We start from the raw sequence: 16,724 nt of genomic DNA, 5'->3' as shown, positions 1-16,724 counted from the left end.
TCGTCGTTACAGTCCAAACTCGTTTTGTAGATACTCACGGGACTCACTTGGGACTACGATCGGGTACGTAGACGACGCCTTCTTCTCTTCTCTTCTCTACAAAAAAAAAAAAAGAAGCCCGACCTCGTCGTGTGACAAGGGCAGACCCAGACCCAGACCCGGCCCACCTTTGTGGCGCGGCGCGTCCGTTAAAAACGCAACGCTGGGCGATTTGATTGGTGGCGCGCAATAAATTTGTCCGGCCGGGGACGGCGCGCGTGGGAGCGGGCTGGATTTGCGCGTCGTCTTCCTCTCTCTCTCTCTCTCTGGGAGCGGCGCGCCCCATGTGAGTGCCGGGCCCCCCCACCACCCTCGCCGATCCCGCAAAGCAACAGCTCTCCCTCGCCTCGCGCGCCCAGGCAAAAAAGCCAGCGGAAAGGTTCGGGGCCGCTTGCTACCCGACCACACCACCACCGCCAGGCCAACCCTCCTGCCTGCCTGCCTGCCAGCGCGAGCCAGAGACCCGTCCCGCGCGCGTGCTCTCTCTCTCGCCCAGCCAGCTAGCCCCCCCGCCTGCCATGCGCGCAGGATCCGCTGCTGGGATCTGAGCGACGATGGCGGTGGCGGAGGCGAGGACGCCCAGGCGGCGCCACGGGAGCATGGCGCTCGCCGACCTGCTGCTGCGGGAGGCGTCGGCGGAGCGGGCCGATGCGGCGGGGGGCGAGCGGCCCGGGGTCGCGGCGGGCCAGGCCGCGCGGGCCAGGAAGGGCGAGGACTACGCGCTGCTCAAGCAGGGCTGCGAGCGCCACCCGGGCGCATCCTTCTCCGCATTCGCCGTAAGCCCCCCGCCGCATTTCACCTATTCGTTCATCTCGCCCGGCGATCTGCTCTAAGAGGTGTTTGGTTCCAGATGTTCGACGGCCACAACGGGGCCGCCGCCGCGGTGTACGCCAAGGAGAGGCTCCTCGCCAATGTGCTCGGCTGCGTCCCCGCCCACCTCACCAGGGACGAGTGGCTCGCCGCGCTGCCCAGGGCGCTCGTCGCCGGCTTCGTCAAGACCGACAAAGATTTCCAGACAAGAGGTCAAATTCCCTGCTCCCATTTATACATGGAGCTAATTAAGACCTCCATTCCTAGTACTACCAATTACTGCCATGTCTAGAAGTACACACAGCTTGGGTGGTCATCAATTCAAATTGGGCATGGCCATGCTCTCGTGCTACTAGTACGCTCCTACAGTACCAGTGTTGAACCTTGTTTGTCCTCTCCTGTCTTTCAGCACACTCTTCGGGGACAACCGTCACGCTCGTCATAATCGACGGCTCCGTTGTGACTGCCGCATCTGTCGGTGATTCTCGATGTGTTCTTGAAGCAGAGGGTTCGATTTACTACTTGTCGGCTGATCATCGTTTTGATGCTAGCGGGGAGGAGTAAGATTTGTTTACACTATATTACAAATGCATTAATTCCGTTGCTCTATTCATGAATATATGTCGCTGGTTCTTATCACTTTTTGGTTTCCATTTGTAGAGTTGGACGTGTAACAGAATGTGGAGGTGAAGTTGGCAGACTAAATATTGTTGGTGGAGCTGAGGTTTTGCTCTTCATCTTTTGCTTCTGCTCAAGTTTTCCCTCTATTTTGCGTGTTGGCAGCCAAGGAACTTTCTAAAGTTGAATCTTTATATTTTGATGACTTTGGAAAGATGTAGCTAGGAAAGTGTTGCTCTATGTTAGCGACTGATTTGACTTGTACCAAGTTATTAAGCGTAGAATTTTCATTTGGTGACCAGGGCTTGCTGTTTACTTCAAATTCGCCCCTTTTTAATTGTTTGATTGTTTCTTTGTTATTTTAATCCGCGGGGACTAATGAATCGACTTACTTATTATACAAGTACTAATTTTGGTTTAGAACCACACTTTCCCATATTTTGTGTACCTATGGAATTCTAATGAGTGCCTTACTCTACATGCTGTTGAGTGCTCACCGTTCGGTGGTTCATTTCAAAACTTTGCGCTTGCACATTATCACGATTACATATATTGTATATATATCTTCTCATTATTTCCCTGAACCATAATTGTGCTAATAGGTCTGATGCACACCTTTAGCTTGACCCTTCTTTCCTTTATTGCCCAACCAGATTGGCCCCCTTAGATGTTGGCCAGGAGGTTTATGCCTATCAAGATCAATTGGCGATCAGGATGTTGGTGAATTTATCATTCCTGTTCCTTTTGTGAAGCAGATCAAGGTACAATGTCCTAAAAAATTCTTCACGTCTGTTCTGTACAGAACCAAATTCAAAACGTCACAATAAAAGGCACTAGAAGTTCTACTGTCTGAATATTCTCGTTGTCTTTGTCATCTTTATTTTCTTGTCACTTCGTGAAATGTCCTTTTTGTGTAAATTTGATAGACATGGGTGCTTCTGCAACCTATTGCAGAAGCACAACCTGTAAAATTAAACACCATCTGAAAAAGAAAATTCTAGTTCTATTTTGTGTATTTGTACAGAAAAGATATGACATATTTGCAAACATAGCAAGTGTCTTGTAGCAGTACAGATTTTTGTGGTTCACAATAGTTCATATTTTTGCTTGATGTTTGTCAAGTGCACATGTATGTCAGTATGTGGCACATCTACACAAAATCCCTATTGCCTTTTGAAATATACAAGGTGCATTTTGCAAAAAGTTTTGTCTGCACCCATGTGTGAAAAGTCGGCATTCTCATAATAAAGTGTTTTTCTGAAGATTTTTTAATCATATTTTCGAAATACTAATGTCTTCTAATGCTTGCTGCAGCTATCTAGTGCTGGAGGTCGTCTAATTATTTCAAGTGACGGTGTTTGGGATGCCTTGACTGCGGAAATGGCTTTTAGTTGCGCACGAGGTCTTCCTCCAGAGGCTGCAGCGGATCAAATTGTCAAAGTACAGCCACTTAACCCCTCATTTCTGGCACACAACCTGGAATCCTCAGTTTGTACCGTGTGTCTTTGTGCATTAGAATAAAATTGTTATTTACTGTTGATCTTTTGCAGGAAGCAGTGGATGCAAAAGGATTAAGGGATGATACAACTTGTATTGTTATTGACATAATACCGCCAGAAAAACCAAAATCCACTATACATTCTCGAAAGAAGGCACGGAATGGCTTTAGTCTTTTGAAAAATATATTCATCAGAAAAAGAACATCAGACACATTATCGCGTGCTGATACGGAGCGTACTTCTGAGCCCGACTTGGTGGAGGAAGTCTTTGAGGATGGATGCCCATCTCTGCTAAGATGGTATGTTCCCTTTCTCCATTGTGTCGATTATATGGTGAACCCAAAGCTTCCTGACTAAACAATAACTCGTACTTGGGAAACCTGAGTTTAGCAGTGGTTTAGCTTTTTGGTAACTTGTGACATGCCATTTGAGCTGAAGATGTCACCTGAGTTTAGCAGTGGTTTAGCTTTTTGGTAACTTGTGACATGCCATTTGAGCTGAAGATGTCACATGAGTTACACCTTGTCATATTCAACAGAAGAGACCTTACTCTGCAGGCTGAAATTGTATATGCTGGAACACAGGTTCTGTTAGATTCTGTGACAATGGTCGATGCCATACATCTAATAGAAAATATTGTTTTGATTGAGCATTGGGTATGGGTTTTCTACTATATAACACCTTACCATTCAACGAAACAGGGCATAGCCCTTTAGACTGAAGTCAGGTTGGTACATGTGTTGCTGTGATTGGGTACCACACGTTACATTTGTGTTTAATTTAGTTCATTTGGCTAGCATTACATTTTATCAACCAGGCAATAAGTCTTCTTTCGACAATTCTTATTGTAGGACGCTATACTTCTTTTGTAGCATTGCTAAATATTTGGATTCAGTCCTTAAAGGTTATTTTGTCAAAAAATATGATTCGATGTTTGATTGGCAACAATTGTCATGTCTTGTGAAAACACCATATTTTGCCATGCGCCTCGTTGGGTTCCACCATAGATTGACAACAACGGGACAACTCAAACTCCCCCACCATAGTGTTCATCCGGAACTTGACAAAAACATCAAAAGAGAAAGAAATGTCAACCGTCCAATTCTAAACTTATGGCGAAAGTTCACTTTTCAACACTGAACTTTAAAACCATTTAAAATACTACCTTGAACTATTGAAATGCTTCAGTTTCACCTCAAGTGGTTTCACACGTGCCTTGCGGCCCACATGGATGCCACAGGTCTGCAACCTCACTTCCACATCGGAAAAAAAAAACGTTGCCTTTACCTTTTTTTCTCTCAAGCATGGACAGGGTTTCAACTAGCCATGGACAGGATCGCGTGGAAGTTAGCTATCCATGACTTGGTTTCGAGATCTTATGAGTTTCAACTCTAGCCTACCCCAATTTCTTTGGGACTGAAAGGCTTTGTTGTTGTTGTTGTTGTTGTTGTTGTATTATTTTTCTCTGGCTTCTAGAATTATAAGCCTTTTTTCTTTTGTGGAAGTTATTTTATCCCATTGGTTCAGTTTGTCTTCAATTGCTTGTTCTGGTAGTGTTTGTTTCTCCACGGTAGTGACATGGCAGTGCTTGGACGGCCTGCCACCCGAAACCACTCATGGAACCAGCTGAGGGTAAAAAGTGGATATTTCAATAGTTTGAGGTTGCAATTTAAACGGTTCTAGAGTTTCAGGGTTGAAAAAACTATCTTTTCCCGTAGTTCAGGGGTGAAGTGAAAAAGCAAACAAAGCAGAAAAGCAAAGCGCCTGTTTCGTTCGATATGGAAACACCTTATGAAGCTGAATGGCTTACCAGTTGGGTGTCATCCAATTTTTTTTATTGTTATTGTCTATTAATTGCTGTCATTTCATTTCTGGTGAATGCAGGCTAGACTCTGAGTATCCAGTTCGAAATATGTTCAAGCTCTTTGTATGTGCAATTTGTCAAGTAGAGTTAGAGTCTGGTCAGGGGATATCGATACACGAGGGTTTGTCAAAGCCAGGAAAGGTGTGCCCCTGGGATGGTCCGTTCCTTTGTCATAGTTGCCAGGAAAAGAAAGAAGCAATGGAGGGAAAGCGGCCCTCACGCGGTATTATATCTTCCACCCTCTTGTGAGCTATTTGTCAGTTTGAAAGCCACGTCTGGAATAAATCTTCCTAAACCTGCAGATTCCTCCTCGAGAAACAGTGGGTCAAGCGAGTAGTGACCAAGGGCAAGAGTCATCTTGAAGCAACCATCTAACGATATTCCGGAAGACTGATGCACTTGGCATTCTTGCAATGGTTGATCTGTTAGATGTATTATCATGGAGTTAGGATCTAAGATGAACAACTGGATTGACAGGGAGGGAGGGTGGGAGGGAGGGTGGGACCTGTGTTGAAGAGCCAAAGCACAAGATACTCCGTCTTGTAATGCTATGGAGCAAGGGAATTGCCTGTTGGTACCAACATGTTCAGTGGGCTTTCTCTCAGGCCAAAGGCATGCTAACTAAGAACGGCTGTTCTCTTCTAAGGTCAGCCAGCCATCATGTAAATTATCCATCGTATAGAAGTGTGACACATAGCTGCGGCATTGTATTTGTCAAGTAGGATTAGCTGTGAGATCCTGAATTTCATTTTGGGCAGATCTGAATTAAGGTCCCTATCGGAATCATGCCGTATCTTCCATGATTCAATACTGTAATTAACACCTAAGGATTAGCTGTGAGTAAACAAGACATGTTCACCATTTCTTTGTACCCCTGTATTCCTTGTGAATGACGTGACGGCTCACTCTTCCGGCTGGCAAAATTTATGGTTCTCACTGTCTAGATCTGACAATATGGGCAAGAGGATGACAAAAGCATGGCTTCTTTGCCCAGTCCACGCTGCTTAATTTAGATGGCCATAGGAACTGCTGATAATTCCTCTACCCGGGTCGTCGGATTTGCTCAGCACTACAGTCCATTCTGTGTTACACTTGTAGGGGTGTTTGAATTGGTTGTAATTTTTATGTGCCTAGCGGGATTTACCGTGCCAAGCAAGCCCTTGGTGCCTCTTTTTTCTCTAAAAAAAGCACTAGTGCTTCTATTCATGGACGCGCTGGGTATGCACTTTGGCTCAATCGAAGCATTCACCTGAAAACACGCATATGCTAAATAAAAAAACTTGAATTTGCACAACCGTCTCTGCACGCTGGATCCAAGTGCAATCATTCTTCAGGTTATCTTCAGTTCCTGCTCTTTGCGATGGCGTTTTGACCAGATTTTAACTTAGCAGCAGCTGAAATCTTTGCAGAACACGCGCATCAACTTTCACGCTTACTTATCAGATTCCCGCAGCAGACTTAGATACTGCCACTCTGCACCTGATTCGAATGCCCATGAGTCGCTGTGCAATGAATATGATAGAGCAGTACTCCGCACATGAGTCGCCCTGGCTCCCAAAAAGAAGCACATGACTCCGCGGATCCACCTGAGCTCCTCAAAAGAGTTGGACAGAAGCGACCTGGTCTGCGCACATACACATATTGTGGTGCAAGAGATACCAAGCACCTGCAACAGCTCTGCAGAGCAAGATGACTGCTTGTGCGCACATGAACACAAAAGGTGAAAAGGGCGAGCTTTCGAATTCTTGTCTGAACAGGGAGTGCATAAATAGCACCCAAAAGGAGAGGCTGATGTGGCCGGTTTTAATTGCCACGCGTGCACTTACAAGCGGGACCCATTTGTCTGCAATTATGCCAATGCATCCAAATACTAGATTAGACCTATCTGCAATGTATTACACCAATATGTGGTGTTTTCCGCAACAAACCCGTATAGTAGGTGTTTTGCGCAACACCAGCCCCAATAAGTGGTGGTTTGTGCAATTCCCTCCCCAAAAGGAAGAGCGTGAGAAAATGTGATATGTAAGGGATGACAAATCTATGCGCTGGCTGCTGCACCATCAGATATACAGAGTTCAGGCCCAAATTAAACGTAAATGCACATGGGCACAGTAACACGTAGCCACAGGCTAAAGGTTCAGAAATAACAGTATCTTTGATCTGTATGCCTCTTGTATGAAAACTCAGCCAGCACAGCACTATCAGAACGAAGAAATACCTGATGCCTGTCGGAGTTTTTCGTAGGAAACCCAGAACACAAACTGCCATGGGCCAAGCCTGGCCCATGTAGGTAAGAAACCCTTCCACAATGCTGTTAGGCCCTCATGTTTGACGGTCTTGACCAAACAATCATAAGAATTCCTGTACAGAGCCTTCGCCTCCAGGCCCTGGTTCATCATCCTGGTTTTGATCACATCCGCTGGGCAGCTCAATGTAGTTGCAGACAGACCAGAGGCAACAGAGGCCAGTGTGTGAGCATACAGATTGTCGTCGCAGATCTGCTTGCGGATGATGAAATGCTTTGCCTGGTCGTAGCAGGTCAACTCGCCCATGTTGACAAGAAATGCTCGCTGGGCATTAGGACCAACCCCCTTCCAAAGTCCTAACAAACCTTCTGCACGAGTGATTTTCGTGAAGGCATCTAAGATTCCTGTATACCGAGGTCGAATGCCTTGGGTCAACAATCTGCTGTCTGCTTGCATCCTTACCTTTATGAGATCAGCTGGACTTGCCACCACCTGCACTGCAGAGTAGGAGGCACATTAACTATTGCATTAGATAGAAATATATTGGGCAAGAAAATAGTTACGTACATTTGTTAAAAGACAGTGATTCTACATCTAGCAGATAACTATGTCATGCTGATCACTGGCTGTCACTTTCCTTTTACATATATCACATATTTCTCCAGGGATACAAGTACCATTTATATCATGCGAGGGGTGCAGTGAACTGCCAACCATCACGGGGAGGTTATGTGGAACAATCTTATAGTTCATTCAGGCCTTATCAGCAGACGCAACGGACATGATTGAGGTTGATGCCACGGCCAAGATAGACCCTACTGTGGCTTCATGTGTCGTATTAGCAAATATAGTCATCACATGAGGATACGGTGGAATGCAAGCACATATCGATGGTATCATGTACACAGTATGCCACGGTAACTGGAGATAACACTGTCTTCCTAGCAACTGCTGCCACTGCTTGGTGTGGTTATTGTGCCATACGAGTATACAACAACACATTCACGCCGAGATGTGCTGCATAAGATGAGTGATACTTCAAGATCTGGGGTGATAATGAGTTAATGATAGTGATGGCGATAATGAGTTAATGATAGTGATGGCGATAAACAGTCTTGACTTTCCCCATAAGATGTAGCATGCATTTTGGTTTCAAACATACAAACGTACTTTTTGATTACTTCAACCAACTGGGCTATGCATCCAGGTCCAGGTGCACAGAATCCATACCGTAATACTATCTCTTAGCCCTAATACACTTCTTCATACGAATGTAAGAGAATGGCAATGCTTAGCAATGTTTAAAATGAATAGCTTTTTACGGTATCTAAACAGACCCATGGCAACAGTAATGCTGGTTTCAGATATACATTCTCTTAATTCTCGCACTCCCAGTATATAAGTATACTGTTTTAAAAGCCTAATACTACCAAACAGTCCTCAGTCTCGCGCTGTGAGTGCATCACAGGTTCTCAATCTTGTGCAGGAGATCACATTTCTCCATCGTAGCACAGATCAGAAGTTCCTTGATTAGCTAAGACGAATTGCACATCGCCTTGCAGGCACAAGAGCAAAGCACTTCGACGGATCTGATATTCACAGAGACATGTTTACCTGCGCGGCGACGCCGGAGGCTCCCCCAGCAATCGCTTTCTCGAGGAGGCCCACCTCCCGGCCCCCGCTGGCAAGGGAGGACCGGAGGTGCTCGTAGCCGACGATGCGGAGCGGCGTGTAGAAGAGGTGCCGGAGGACGGCGGGGGAGAGGCCCCGGTAGAACCCCCCGTCGCGGACGAGCTCGCCCGCGACGCGTAAGACGCCGCCGCCGCTACCACCACCACCACCGGTGCTGCGGCGGAGCTGGAGGCGCGTCTTGAGGGCGTCGAGGGGGAAGGTTGAGACCTCCGCCGCGGCGGCCGAGACCGACGATAGGGAGACCTTGGCTAGGGTCTCGCTCTCGCGGCGGTCGCCGGCGGCCCGGGGTGACATGGCTTACGAGGGCAAACCTCACTCGGCGTACCGGTGGAGTATACATGCCTACCGCGCGTGCATCTGGACCGAACAAGGATGATCCAACGGCTGTAGAATCGGTCTGTGCGGGGCTACGATCGAGTGGTTCCGCCCCAGGTCCCGCGCCGCGACGGCGAGCCACGGCCGCGGCAGCCAAGACCACACCACCGCGTGTCTTGGATCCCCCGTCATGATCCTAAGGTTCAGCTGCTGATGATTACTTATTTCTACTCCCTCCGTTTCTAAATACAAGTCTTTATAAAGATTTCACTATGAACCACATACGGATGTATATAAATGTATTTTAGAGTATAGATACACTCATTTTGCTTTGTAGTCCATAGCACAATCTTTATAAAGACTTATATTTTGGAACGGAGAAAGTACTTACTAAGTTGATTCCTGGGTCTAAGTCTCGCTCTTACCACGAAGAGAAAATATCGAACTACAGACTACTGGCGCATATGCCTTGGAACGAATCATGGTGTTCATGCTGGTTCCTTGGTCCATTGCGTCATGGTGTTCATGCTATGATTGCCTTCGGCTTGATTATGCAATATTAACATGTTTTTCTATCTTGCAGTATGAACACGTGTTAATAGGCACAACAATGTACTGTACTGGGTACAGTATTACAGTGGCAACAGCTAAAATTGCCTACCCCTATTGTACACCCTCAGTTCTTTTTCGTAGAACTGCAACGTAGTAATTCTGTCAGAAGCTATTCAAAATCCTGTTCTGGGATATCTGGATGAGTGCAAAAATTACAATTCTTTTTCTTTCCTTGGCGATGATGCAGTGTCGGCTGTTTACTGAAGAATGCTGTACAGTGGCTGGTGACAAGGTGTCGCTGAAGTCCCCACTCATGCTGCCTGCAGAACTTCTCCACCTCTCGCGGAGTCGTATGGAAGCGTGCTGAGCACTTTCACCCGGAACATGGCCTGCAAATTTGCACAAACTGATCAGAAGTGGGCATTTCACGACGAATCATGATTGACTGGACCATCAGGCAGATAGGAAGCAAGGTAAGCTACGGAGAACAGGATATGGCTACCTTCTTATCTGAACCAAACTCAATGGCATCAGAAGGGTGGAAACGAACTGGGAAGTTCGGAGGTAACCGGTAGCGTCTGCCTTCGTTGCTGGAGATTCCACACGGAAGAGAATGAGTTAACATGTAAAGTTTCGACTTCTGGAGCAAGAGAGTGGAATCAGGCTGCTCTCAGAACTTACTCGTTAAACCATGTACCATGCTCGCTTCCGAGATCGGTCAAATAGAAACCCTTATTCTTGCATGTGATAGTAGCATGGATCTCTGATACCTGCAAGGAAGTTCAACAGATCAAAGGGAAGTTAAGAAGTTTATCGACAAAGGAAAATGCAGCCATGAGTGCAATTTTGATGATTAAACGGGTAACACTAAAAATTTGCCACATATCATTTTAGTAACTTACTTGTGGCAAGGGGAACGACAACGAAGAATCAGAATTGCTCGGATCTGGTTTGCTTCTGCCAAGAAAAGGAGACATTTGTTTTATTCCGCAACGCCTTGAGGAAAAAAGTGTTGTATAAAGAGAAATATTTTTGCTATGTACACCTACCCAATAGAGAGTGTCCTCTGTTCATCCCTGATCAAACGAATGGGCTGCAAGGCAGAGTCATCTCCAGAGCTCATAGGGAAGAGGTACCACCTGTGAATAGTCACTCAAATAACTACTCTTTTCAAAGGCGCTGAAAGTAGTATGCAGAACATGCTGCGGGGGTAGCGCCATGGACGGATCTTGGGATCGATCGTGACGGGTCCGCAGGCCTGCTGCGGGACGGTTTCTTGATGGCGGTGCAGATTCCCCATGGCGATCCTCAAGTGACGGCACTGTCTGGCCAGCAAGGCTTCGATGATGGTGATCTGCTTTTCACGTTCTGGTTCCGGCCATGTCGGCCCCTAGGCTGACGGCCTATGCAGGGCTCTCTCTTGCGGTGGCCATCGAAAGGTCATTGTGAAGGCTCCTTCCTTCAGCTCCGATGGTTTACTTCAATGGTGAGATGCAAACTATAAAAGACGGCTTGACGCAGAGGGATGGTGGTGCATCAGCGTTGGTGCATATCGCATTTTGTTGCTGGGATCGCGGAAAAGTGGTGGTCACAACACATGGGTGATGTTGACGGTCGTGCTACTCGAGCTTCAGGTCTCGAGATCCGGGGTGAAAGCCTAGGTCTGACCCGAGTTGGTTATACCTGGCAATGTACCTTGTTCAAGGCATTGCTCGGTTTTGCTCGAACTGATTCTTCAGGGTGAAAACCTAGATTCTTGCCTTTGGTGGTTGGATCCGGTGATGGTGATGCATGAGCGTTGCTCCCTTCCTGAAGGCGTTGCTGTTGAAGAACTTCATCGTCCGTGTGTTGTTATTGAATTGGTTGGTGCGGATATGGTCTATGTTATAGCTTGCTGATTGCAGATCTGCTCGCTTTAGGGGTTTTTTATCGTCTATGCATAGCTTTGGTCTTATTTGACTTTGCTATTTGCTGACGATTTTTTTTTGTGTGCGTTGGTGTTGGCTGTGTACATTCTCACTATGCAGAGGCCGGGTGTGTGCTCATTGTGTTTGTATCCTCTTAATGCTCATTCTGAGCCAATAAAATCCACCCTTTATCGAAAAAAAAGAACATGTCTGGTTCAAAATGAAACCAGAGGGTAAGCAATGAACTTACTCTCCACCCATAGCTTGTTCCAATGCATCGTCATCCTGAAACCATCGACCAAGCTGGTTGCTTGCCTACAGTGGGATGCTAAATGTCAGAGATTGTCAAATAGTTATCTTGTTTTGTAGTTATTAGTGTTTACATGTCTGTTAGAAATATACCTTGTCAGAAAGCCGGCAACTTAACGGTCTTCCTTCTAGCTTTGAGCTGCATATCAAAAACAATATTCATATCATATTTCCATCATGATTAATAGATGGAGAGTAAGAAGAGACAATTGGGAAGTCCTTCTGTGCATGGTGAGAAGGCATCTAACCCTAATGAAAATCAAATATTGTTCTGTATTTACAAATTCCATTAAAAAGTACAGCACTATTTACTTATGAGCTCGAAATGGAAACAAACTTATAGCTCAAAAGAATCACCTGTTGCCACCTAAAATCCAGCTCAGCATCAAAGGCATTCCAACCTTGATGAAAAATCTGCCACCAACTCTTCCAGGATGCGGTATCCTCAACTTTGTCAAAAACTACATGTGACAAATATCCATATAGTAATTTTAGTCTGCATTGTTTGATAATACTCTTATGAAGCAGGTAATCTAGTTTTAAACCTTGCTTCATATATCCAATAAAATCACGGGTGGCCAACTCAACAAGCAGTTTTAATCAGGCTGAGAGACAAAAACGAAACTAAATGTGTTTAGAAGTACAAAGCTGTGTAGTTCTTGACTTACCGACAAAGGTCCCAGACCCACACCTAGATATGGTCTGTAAGTGGTAGCCATGATTGCCGCCATTCTTGCCAATCCATGTATGATAGCAACACGTAGCTTTCTCTCCTTCTCATAACTGCAGACAAACATGCAAACAAATACCATGCCCATCAGTCAGACTTACCAAGGACATAATAATAGGGCAGCTTTGGAATTGGATTCTGTTAGTATTATACTGGATGCTAAAAGCAATACCATCTGAACAAACTAACATGCTACGAGTACAACACAAGGAAAGAAATAGTTACCTCCTCAAGGAGGAAATAACGTCCACAGGAGTTCTAGACTTGACACTCTCTTCCCAGGCCTTCTCAAGCTCTACAGCCAGCTGGTAACCATCCTATAGCAAGTGACAAGTTATTTTAGAGCAGCAAGTAGCTGGTAACCATCCTATAACAAGTGACAAGTTATTTGACAGCGAGTACTATATCTCACAACACCAAGGCAAGAAACCTATCCACCGTGCTGAATTTCTGATAGTGACAATGATATCATAGGCATGGCTAAGTAATTATGTACCTCAATAGCCATGCAGCCACCCTGTCCCAGATTTGGCTGCATAGCATGGACAGAGTCACCAAGCAAGGTGACACGACCTTTCCCCCAGTTGATAGTAGGTGGCCGATCGTATATATCCCGGCGAAGAATTGCTTCCTCCTCAGTTGCATTTAGCAGATCAATGACATTATCACACCAACCGCTAAATATCTCGAGCAGTCTTTTCTTTTTGCCTGTCAATATACAGCATTAGTGGATGAATGGATGACAAGCACATAGGCAATGCCTATCAAATATATTTCCCCCATTCGCATCATAAACTATACAACTATACGAGGAAGGTAGCATTTAACTAACTTAGTGCAAAAGCTTCCCTCTGGGCACTCACCATTCTCAGGATCAGTACCACCAGCAGGTTCCTTGTGAAATGCATACCACTGCATTTTACCACCACCAACGTCTGAGGAGACGAAATATTGTTTGTGACCAAGAAACACTCGGTACCTTCAACAGAGGAAGAAGAGGAGGCGCATTAGTATTTCCTATGAGAGGAAATGACAGTGCTCATTCTAAGATCTGAGCCGCATACCCGACTGTGTCAATATCAGGAGGCACAAAGTCTGCAATTCCGGTGTAGCAAGTGTATTCTGAATAAGATGCATCCGTTTCGCCAAAAAGCGACTTCCTCACCTATCCAATGAAGTTAATATTAATTCAGGTCCCTCAAAATAAATCTGTGTTGAGGTCATCTTTGATCCTATTTTTGAAAAGGCAACTGACTACATTACCTTTGACCATATGCCATCTGCTCCAACCAAGAGATCACCTTCAAATTTCCGCCCATCCTCCAATATCGCGGTGACCTGCAGTTATCCGCCGAATGTTACAAACATTAGACTTTTTCCATAGCATTGTGAGCCAGTTTTGCACTGAGATGACCACTCAAAGACAACTGAACTGATGGTTCACCTTGTTGCCATCATCAGTAAAGTCGACAACGTGGCAATCGTTCATTATAGCGTCGTCGCCGACTGCACGGGCAAGAATCTGCTGCAGCGTCATGCGGCTAATGACCCTTGTGACCGGGAGCCCTCTGTCAGCAGCAGGAGTGAAGGTATCAAACTTGATGTACCTGCATACCAACATGGCTCGGTCAAATGGATCTTGAAGCTGATCAACTAGCAAATTCAAATATGCAGTAGAATAAGCACAAGTAAGTACTCTACATGTTTAATTTAATTATACAAATCAACATCGATAAGTAAGCAACAAATTACATCGTATTATTACTCATTCGCTCGTGTTGCTATCATTGACTAATTGTAGGTCTACTACGATTAACCGTTCAAGTGTGAGCTGTACTAATTGCTATGGTATGGCGTACTAAAGCAGGTGAGCATGAACTGCTACCAATCGGGTTGTACCAAGTGGCGATAGTGCGCTGTAGCACGTGAACAGAGTCTTCTTAGGCTAACTTGCACAAGAACTTGATGGCAGAGAGAAATCCCAACATTTCTAGGCGCAAGCGGACAAATCCTTGGTAGTAGTATAACAAGCAACCAAGCAGTGGGCTAGTCGTGTGAGTGGAACGTGATTAGTACCGACCAGGAGCCGGAGATGCCGTCGACGATCCCGTTGACGCGGTCGCCGGTGATGCATCCGGCGTCCATGATCTGGTCCGCGGCGGGCATGTCGACGGCCTCGAGGACGGCGAGCGCGTTGCTCTGCAGCTGGATGGGGCCCCGGTACTTGCCCTCCCCGCGGACGGCGCTCATGTCCTTTTCCAGCACGAGCACCTGGAAGCCCTTCCGCCTGGCCGCGAGCGCGAAGGTGAGGCCGCCGATCCCCCCGCCGGCGACCAGGACGCGCGGCTTGGGCTCCGGCGGCTTGGGCGCGTGCATTGCCGCGTCAACGACCTCCGCAGTGCACCTTATGGAGCCAGGAAGGCAGAGCCCGCGTCCATACGGCCCGCGCGGGGAGCGGAAGGGGAGTATGCGGAGCACTGTCCGGGAGGAGGAAGAGGTGGCGGAGATCGCCGTGGGAGAGACTCGCGTGCAGGTGGAGCATGGCATGAGGAATTGGCGACAGTAGACAAGCAGCCAGAAGTGGAAGCTAAGCTTGTGATGAGCAGAGAGTATGCTCGCTGCCGTTCAGCGTTGAGTTGACTCTTCTTCTTTCTCTAAAAAGTCTCAGTGGACATGCTCTGGAGGGAGCTTCAAACGGGCTTCACAGAAGGAGAAGAAGAAGACGTTCCCGGGAGGCTGGCTGGGTATTTTAGCCTGGCGATCGGGATGGGGCAGCTACTAGGCAAGAGACGCATGGGATGGGGATGAGACCGCCGGGCACCGGTACTCGCGAACATGGATTCATTGGGCGCAACCCGGCAGAGGGGGGGCTGTACCGTACCGACGCGCCGGGATAACGAATTTTTCCCATTTTATTATGTGGGCCGACACCACGGACCGGGCACGGAAACGGAGGAATGGATTTCTCCTGTGCCGGAGCCCGGAGGTGAGCCAAGTCGGTGGTGTACGTCGGTGTCCCGTAGTGGTGAGAAAAGGAGTCCAGGATTGGTGCCCTCCTCGGTGCGTTTGGGCGGCCGTTTGCCCGTGTGGGCACGCCTACGGGCGAATGGGAAGCCGCCGCGCGCAGGCTCTTTTCATTGTTGCCCGGCCGGGTGGGGCGGCGCCGTCTCGTCTGGTCTGGGTGCGTGGTGGTGGTCGTGGGATCAGCAGTGAAATCAGTTTACGCACGTTGCCCACTTACTAGTGCCACAACCGCGAAGGCACAACAAGCAAGTGACAGGCAGAGAGCAGGTGAGCAGCAGTTTTGATAAGCAGGCAAGGCACGGTTGATTGACTCGACTTGGACCGACGTACCATGAGCCGGAGATGCCGTCGACGAGGCCGTTGATGCGGTCGCCGGTGACGCAGCCCTCGCGCATCACCTCCTCGGCCACCGACATGTCGATGGCCTCCAGCGCCGCCAGCGCGTTGCTCTGGATCTGGATGGGCCCGCGGTACTGCCCCTCCCCGCGCACCGCGCTGATGTCCCGCTCGAACACCGTCACGTCGTACCCCTTCCGCCGAGCCGCCAGCGCCAGCACCAGGCCCCCGATGCCGCCGCCCGCCACCAGCACGCGAGGCTTCCCCTTCGTGCCCCCCGACGACGACGCCGCCGCCGTAGAGGCCGTCTCCGTGGCGGCCGCGCCCGCCGGGCGCATTGCCGCCACCAGCCTGGCGCGCGCCCTCTGTTTCCTGGACTGCGGGACCGAGAGGAGGAGGCCGCTCTGCGCTGGGTACTGCTCCTCGTGGCAGAAGAGCGTCTTGGCGGGGGAGGTGGCGGAGAGGAGCGCCATGGGCATGGACCCCAGCGGTCCGATCGAGCTCGCTACCGCGGGATTGCCCAAGGAGAAGAGCGCTTGTTGGGGAAGTGGAGGTAGAGAGGCTGTGGCCGGAGGGGAAGTGTTAATGTTGAGTTTCTAGAACTCTCGGCTGGACTCGAGTTTGTGGAAGGGGGAAGAGGGAGTGAAGCTGTGAAGGGGAAGGGGAGGGGACGACTGGTGGTGGTGAGGGGCTCAGAGGAGGACGAACGCCAGCCAATCGCTGGATTCCATTTGGAAGGTCGGATCGGATTGATCATCCTGGCCCAGGATTTTATCCTGCCAT

The 16,724-nt window shown here is 47.9% G+C and overlaps 3 protein-coding genes across 5 annotated transcripts; 1 reads left to right on the top strand and 2 right to left on the bottom strand.

Annotated features, from left to right (window-relative positions):
- The first annotated feature begins 296 nt into the window (after positions 1–296).
- LOC109743917 (probable protein phosphatase 2C 40) lies at positions 297–5,691 on the top strand. 2 transcript variants are annotated; one of them, XM_020303011.4, is made up of 9 exons: positions 297–815; positions 890–1,061; positions 1,259–1,409; positions 1,510–1,573; positions 2,121–2,228; positions 2,782–2,907; positions 3,018–3,265; positions 4,851–5,053; positions 5,152–5,691. In XM_020303011.4, the coding sequence occupies exons 1-9, from the start codon at positions 594–596 to the stop codon at positions 5,190–5,192; spliced, it is 1,335 nt and encodes a 444-aa protein (XP_020158600.1). In that variant the 5' UTR covers positions 297–593; the 3' UTR covers positions 5,193–5,691. The 2 variants fall into 2 exon arrangements, with proteins under 2 accessions (XP_020158600.1, XP_020158606.1); XM_020303017.4 differs by having other exon boundaries at positions 310–815; positions 5,133–5,691.
- Positions 5,692–6,897: 1,206 nt separating this feature from the next.
- Positions 6,898–9,241, bottom strand: LOC109743940 (mitochondrial uncoupling protein 3). The gene is made up of 2 exons (XM_020303036.4): positions 8,691–9,241; positions 6,898–7,568 (listed from the first exon to the last, which is right to left on the bottom strand). The coding sequence occupies exons 1-2, from the start codon at positions 9,060–9,062 to the stop codon at positions 7,032–7,034; spliced, it is 909 nt and encodes a 302-aa protein (XP_020158625.1). The 5' UTR covers positions 9,063–9,241; the 3' UTR covers positions 6,898–7,031.
- A 409-nt stretch (positions 9,242–9,650) lies between these two features.
- Positions 9,651–16,724, bottom strand: LOC109743907 (zeaxanthin epoxidase, chloroplastic). 2 transcript variants are annotated; one of them, XM_020302999.4, is made up of 16 exons: positions 15,936–16,724; positions 14,026–14,188; positions 13,845–13,919; positions 13,646–13,746; positions 13,445–13,560; positions 13,078–13,289; positions 12,807–12,898; positions 12,520–12,634; positions 12,209–12,312; positions 11,945–11,990; positions 11,793–11,857; positions 10,685–10,774; positions 10,538–10,592; positions 10,317–10,405; positions 10,138–10,225; positions 9,651–10,024 (listed from the first exon to the last, which is right to left on the bottom strand). In XM_020302999.4, exons 1-16 carry the CDS (start codon positions 16,418–16,420, stop codon positions 9,947–9,949), a joined length of 1,974 nt encoding a protein of 657 aa, XP_020158588.1. In that variant the 5' UTR covers positions 16,421–16,724; the 3' UTR covers positions 9,651–9,946. The 2 variants fall into 2 exon arrangements, with proteins under 2 accessions (XP_020158588.1, XP_040255132.1); XM_040399198.3 differs by having other exon boundaries at positions 14,662–16,097.

This window comes from Aegilops tauschii, chromosome 2, assembly GCF_002575655.3.
Source record: "Aegilops tauschii subsp. strangulata cultivar AL8/78 chromosome 2, Aet v6.0, whole genome shotgun sequence".
Lineage (NCBI taxonomy): Eukaryota > Viridiplantae > Streptophyta > Magnoliopsida > Poales > Poaceae > Aegilops > Aegilops tauschii.
The sequence above is the reverse complement of the archived record's forward strand: the minus strand, read 5'-3'. Positions and strand labels throughout refer to the sequence as shown.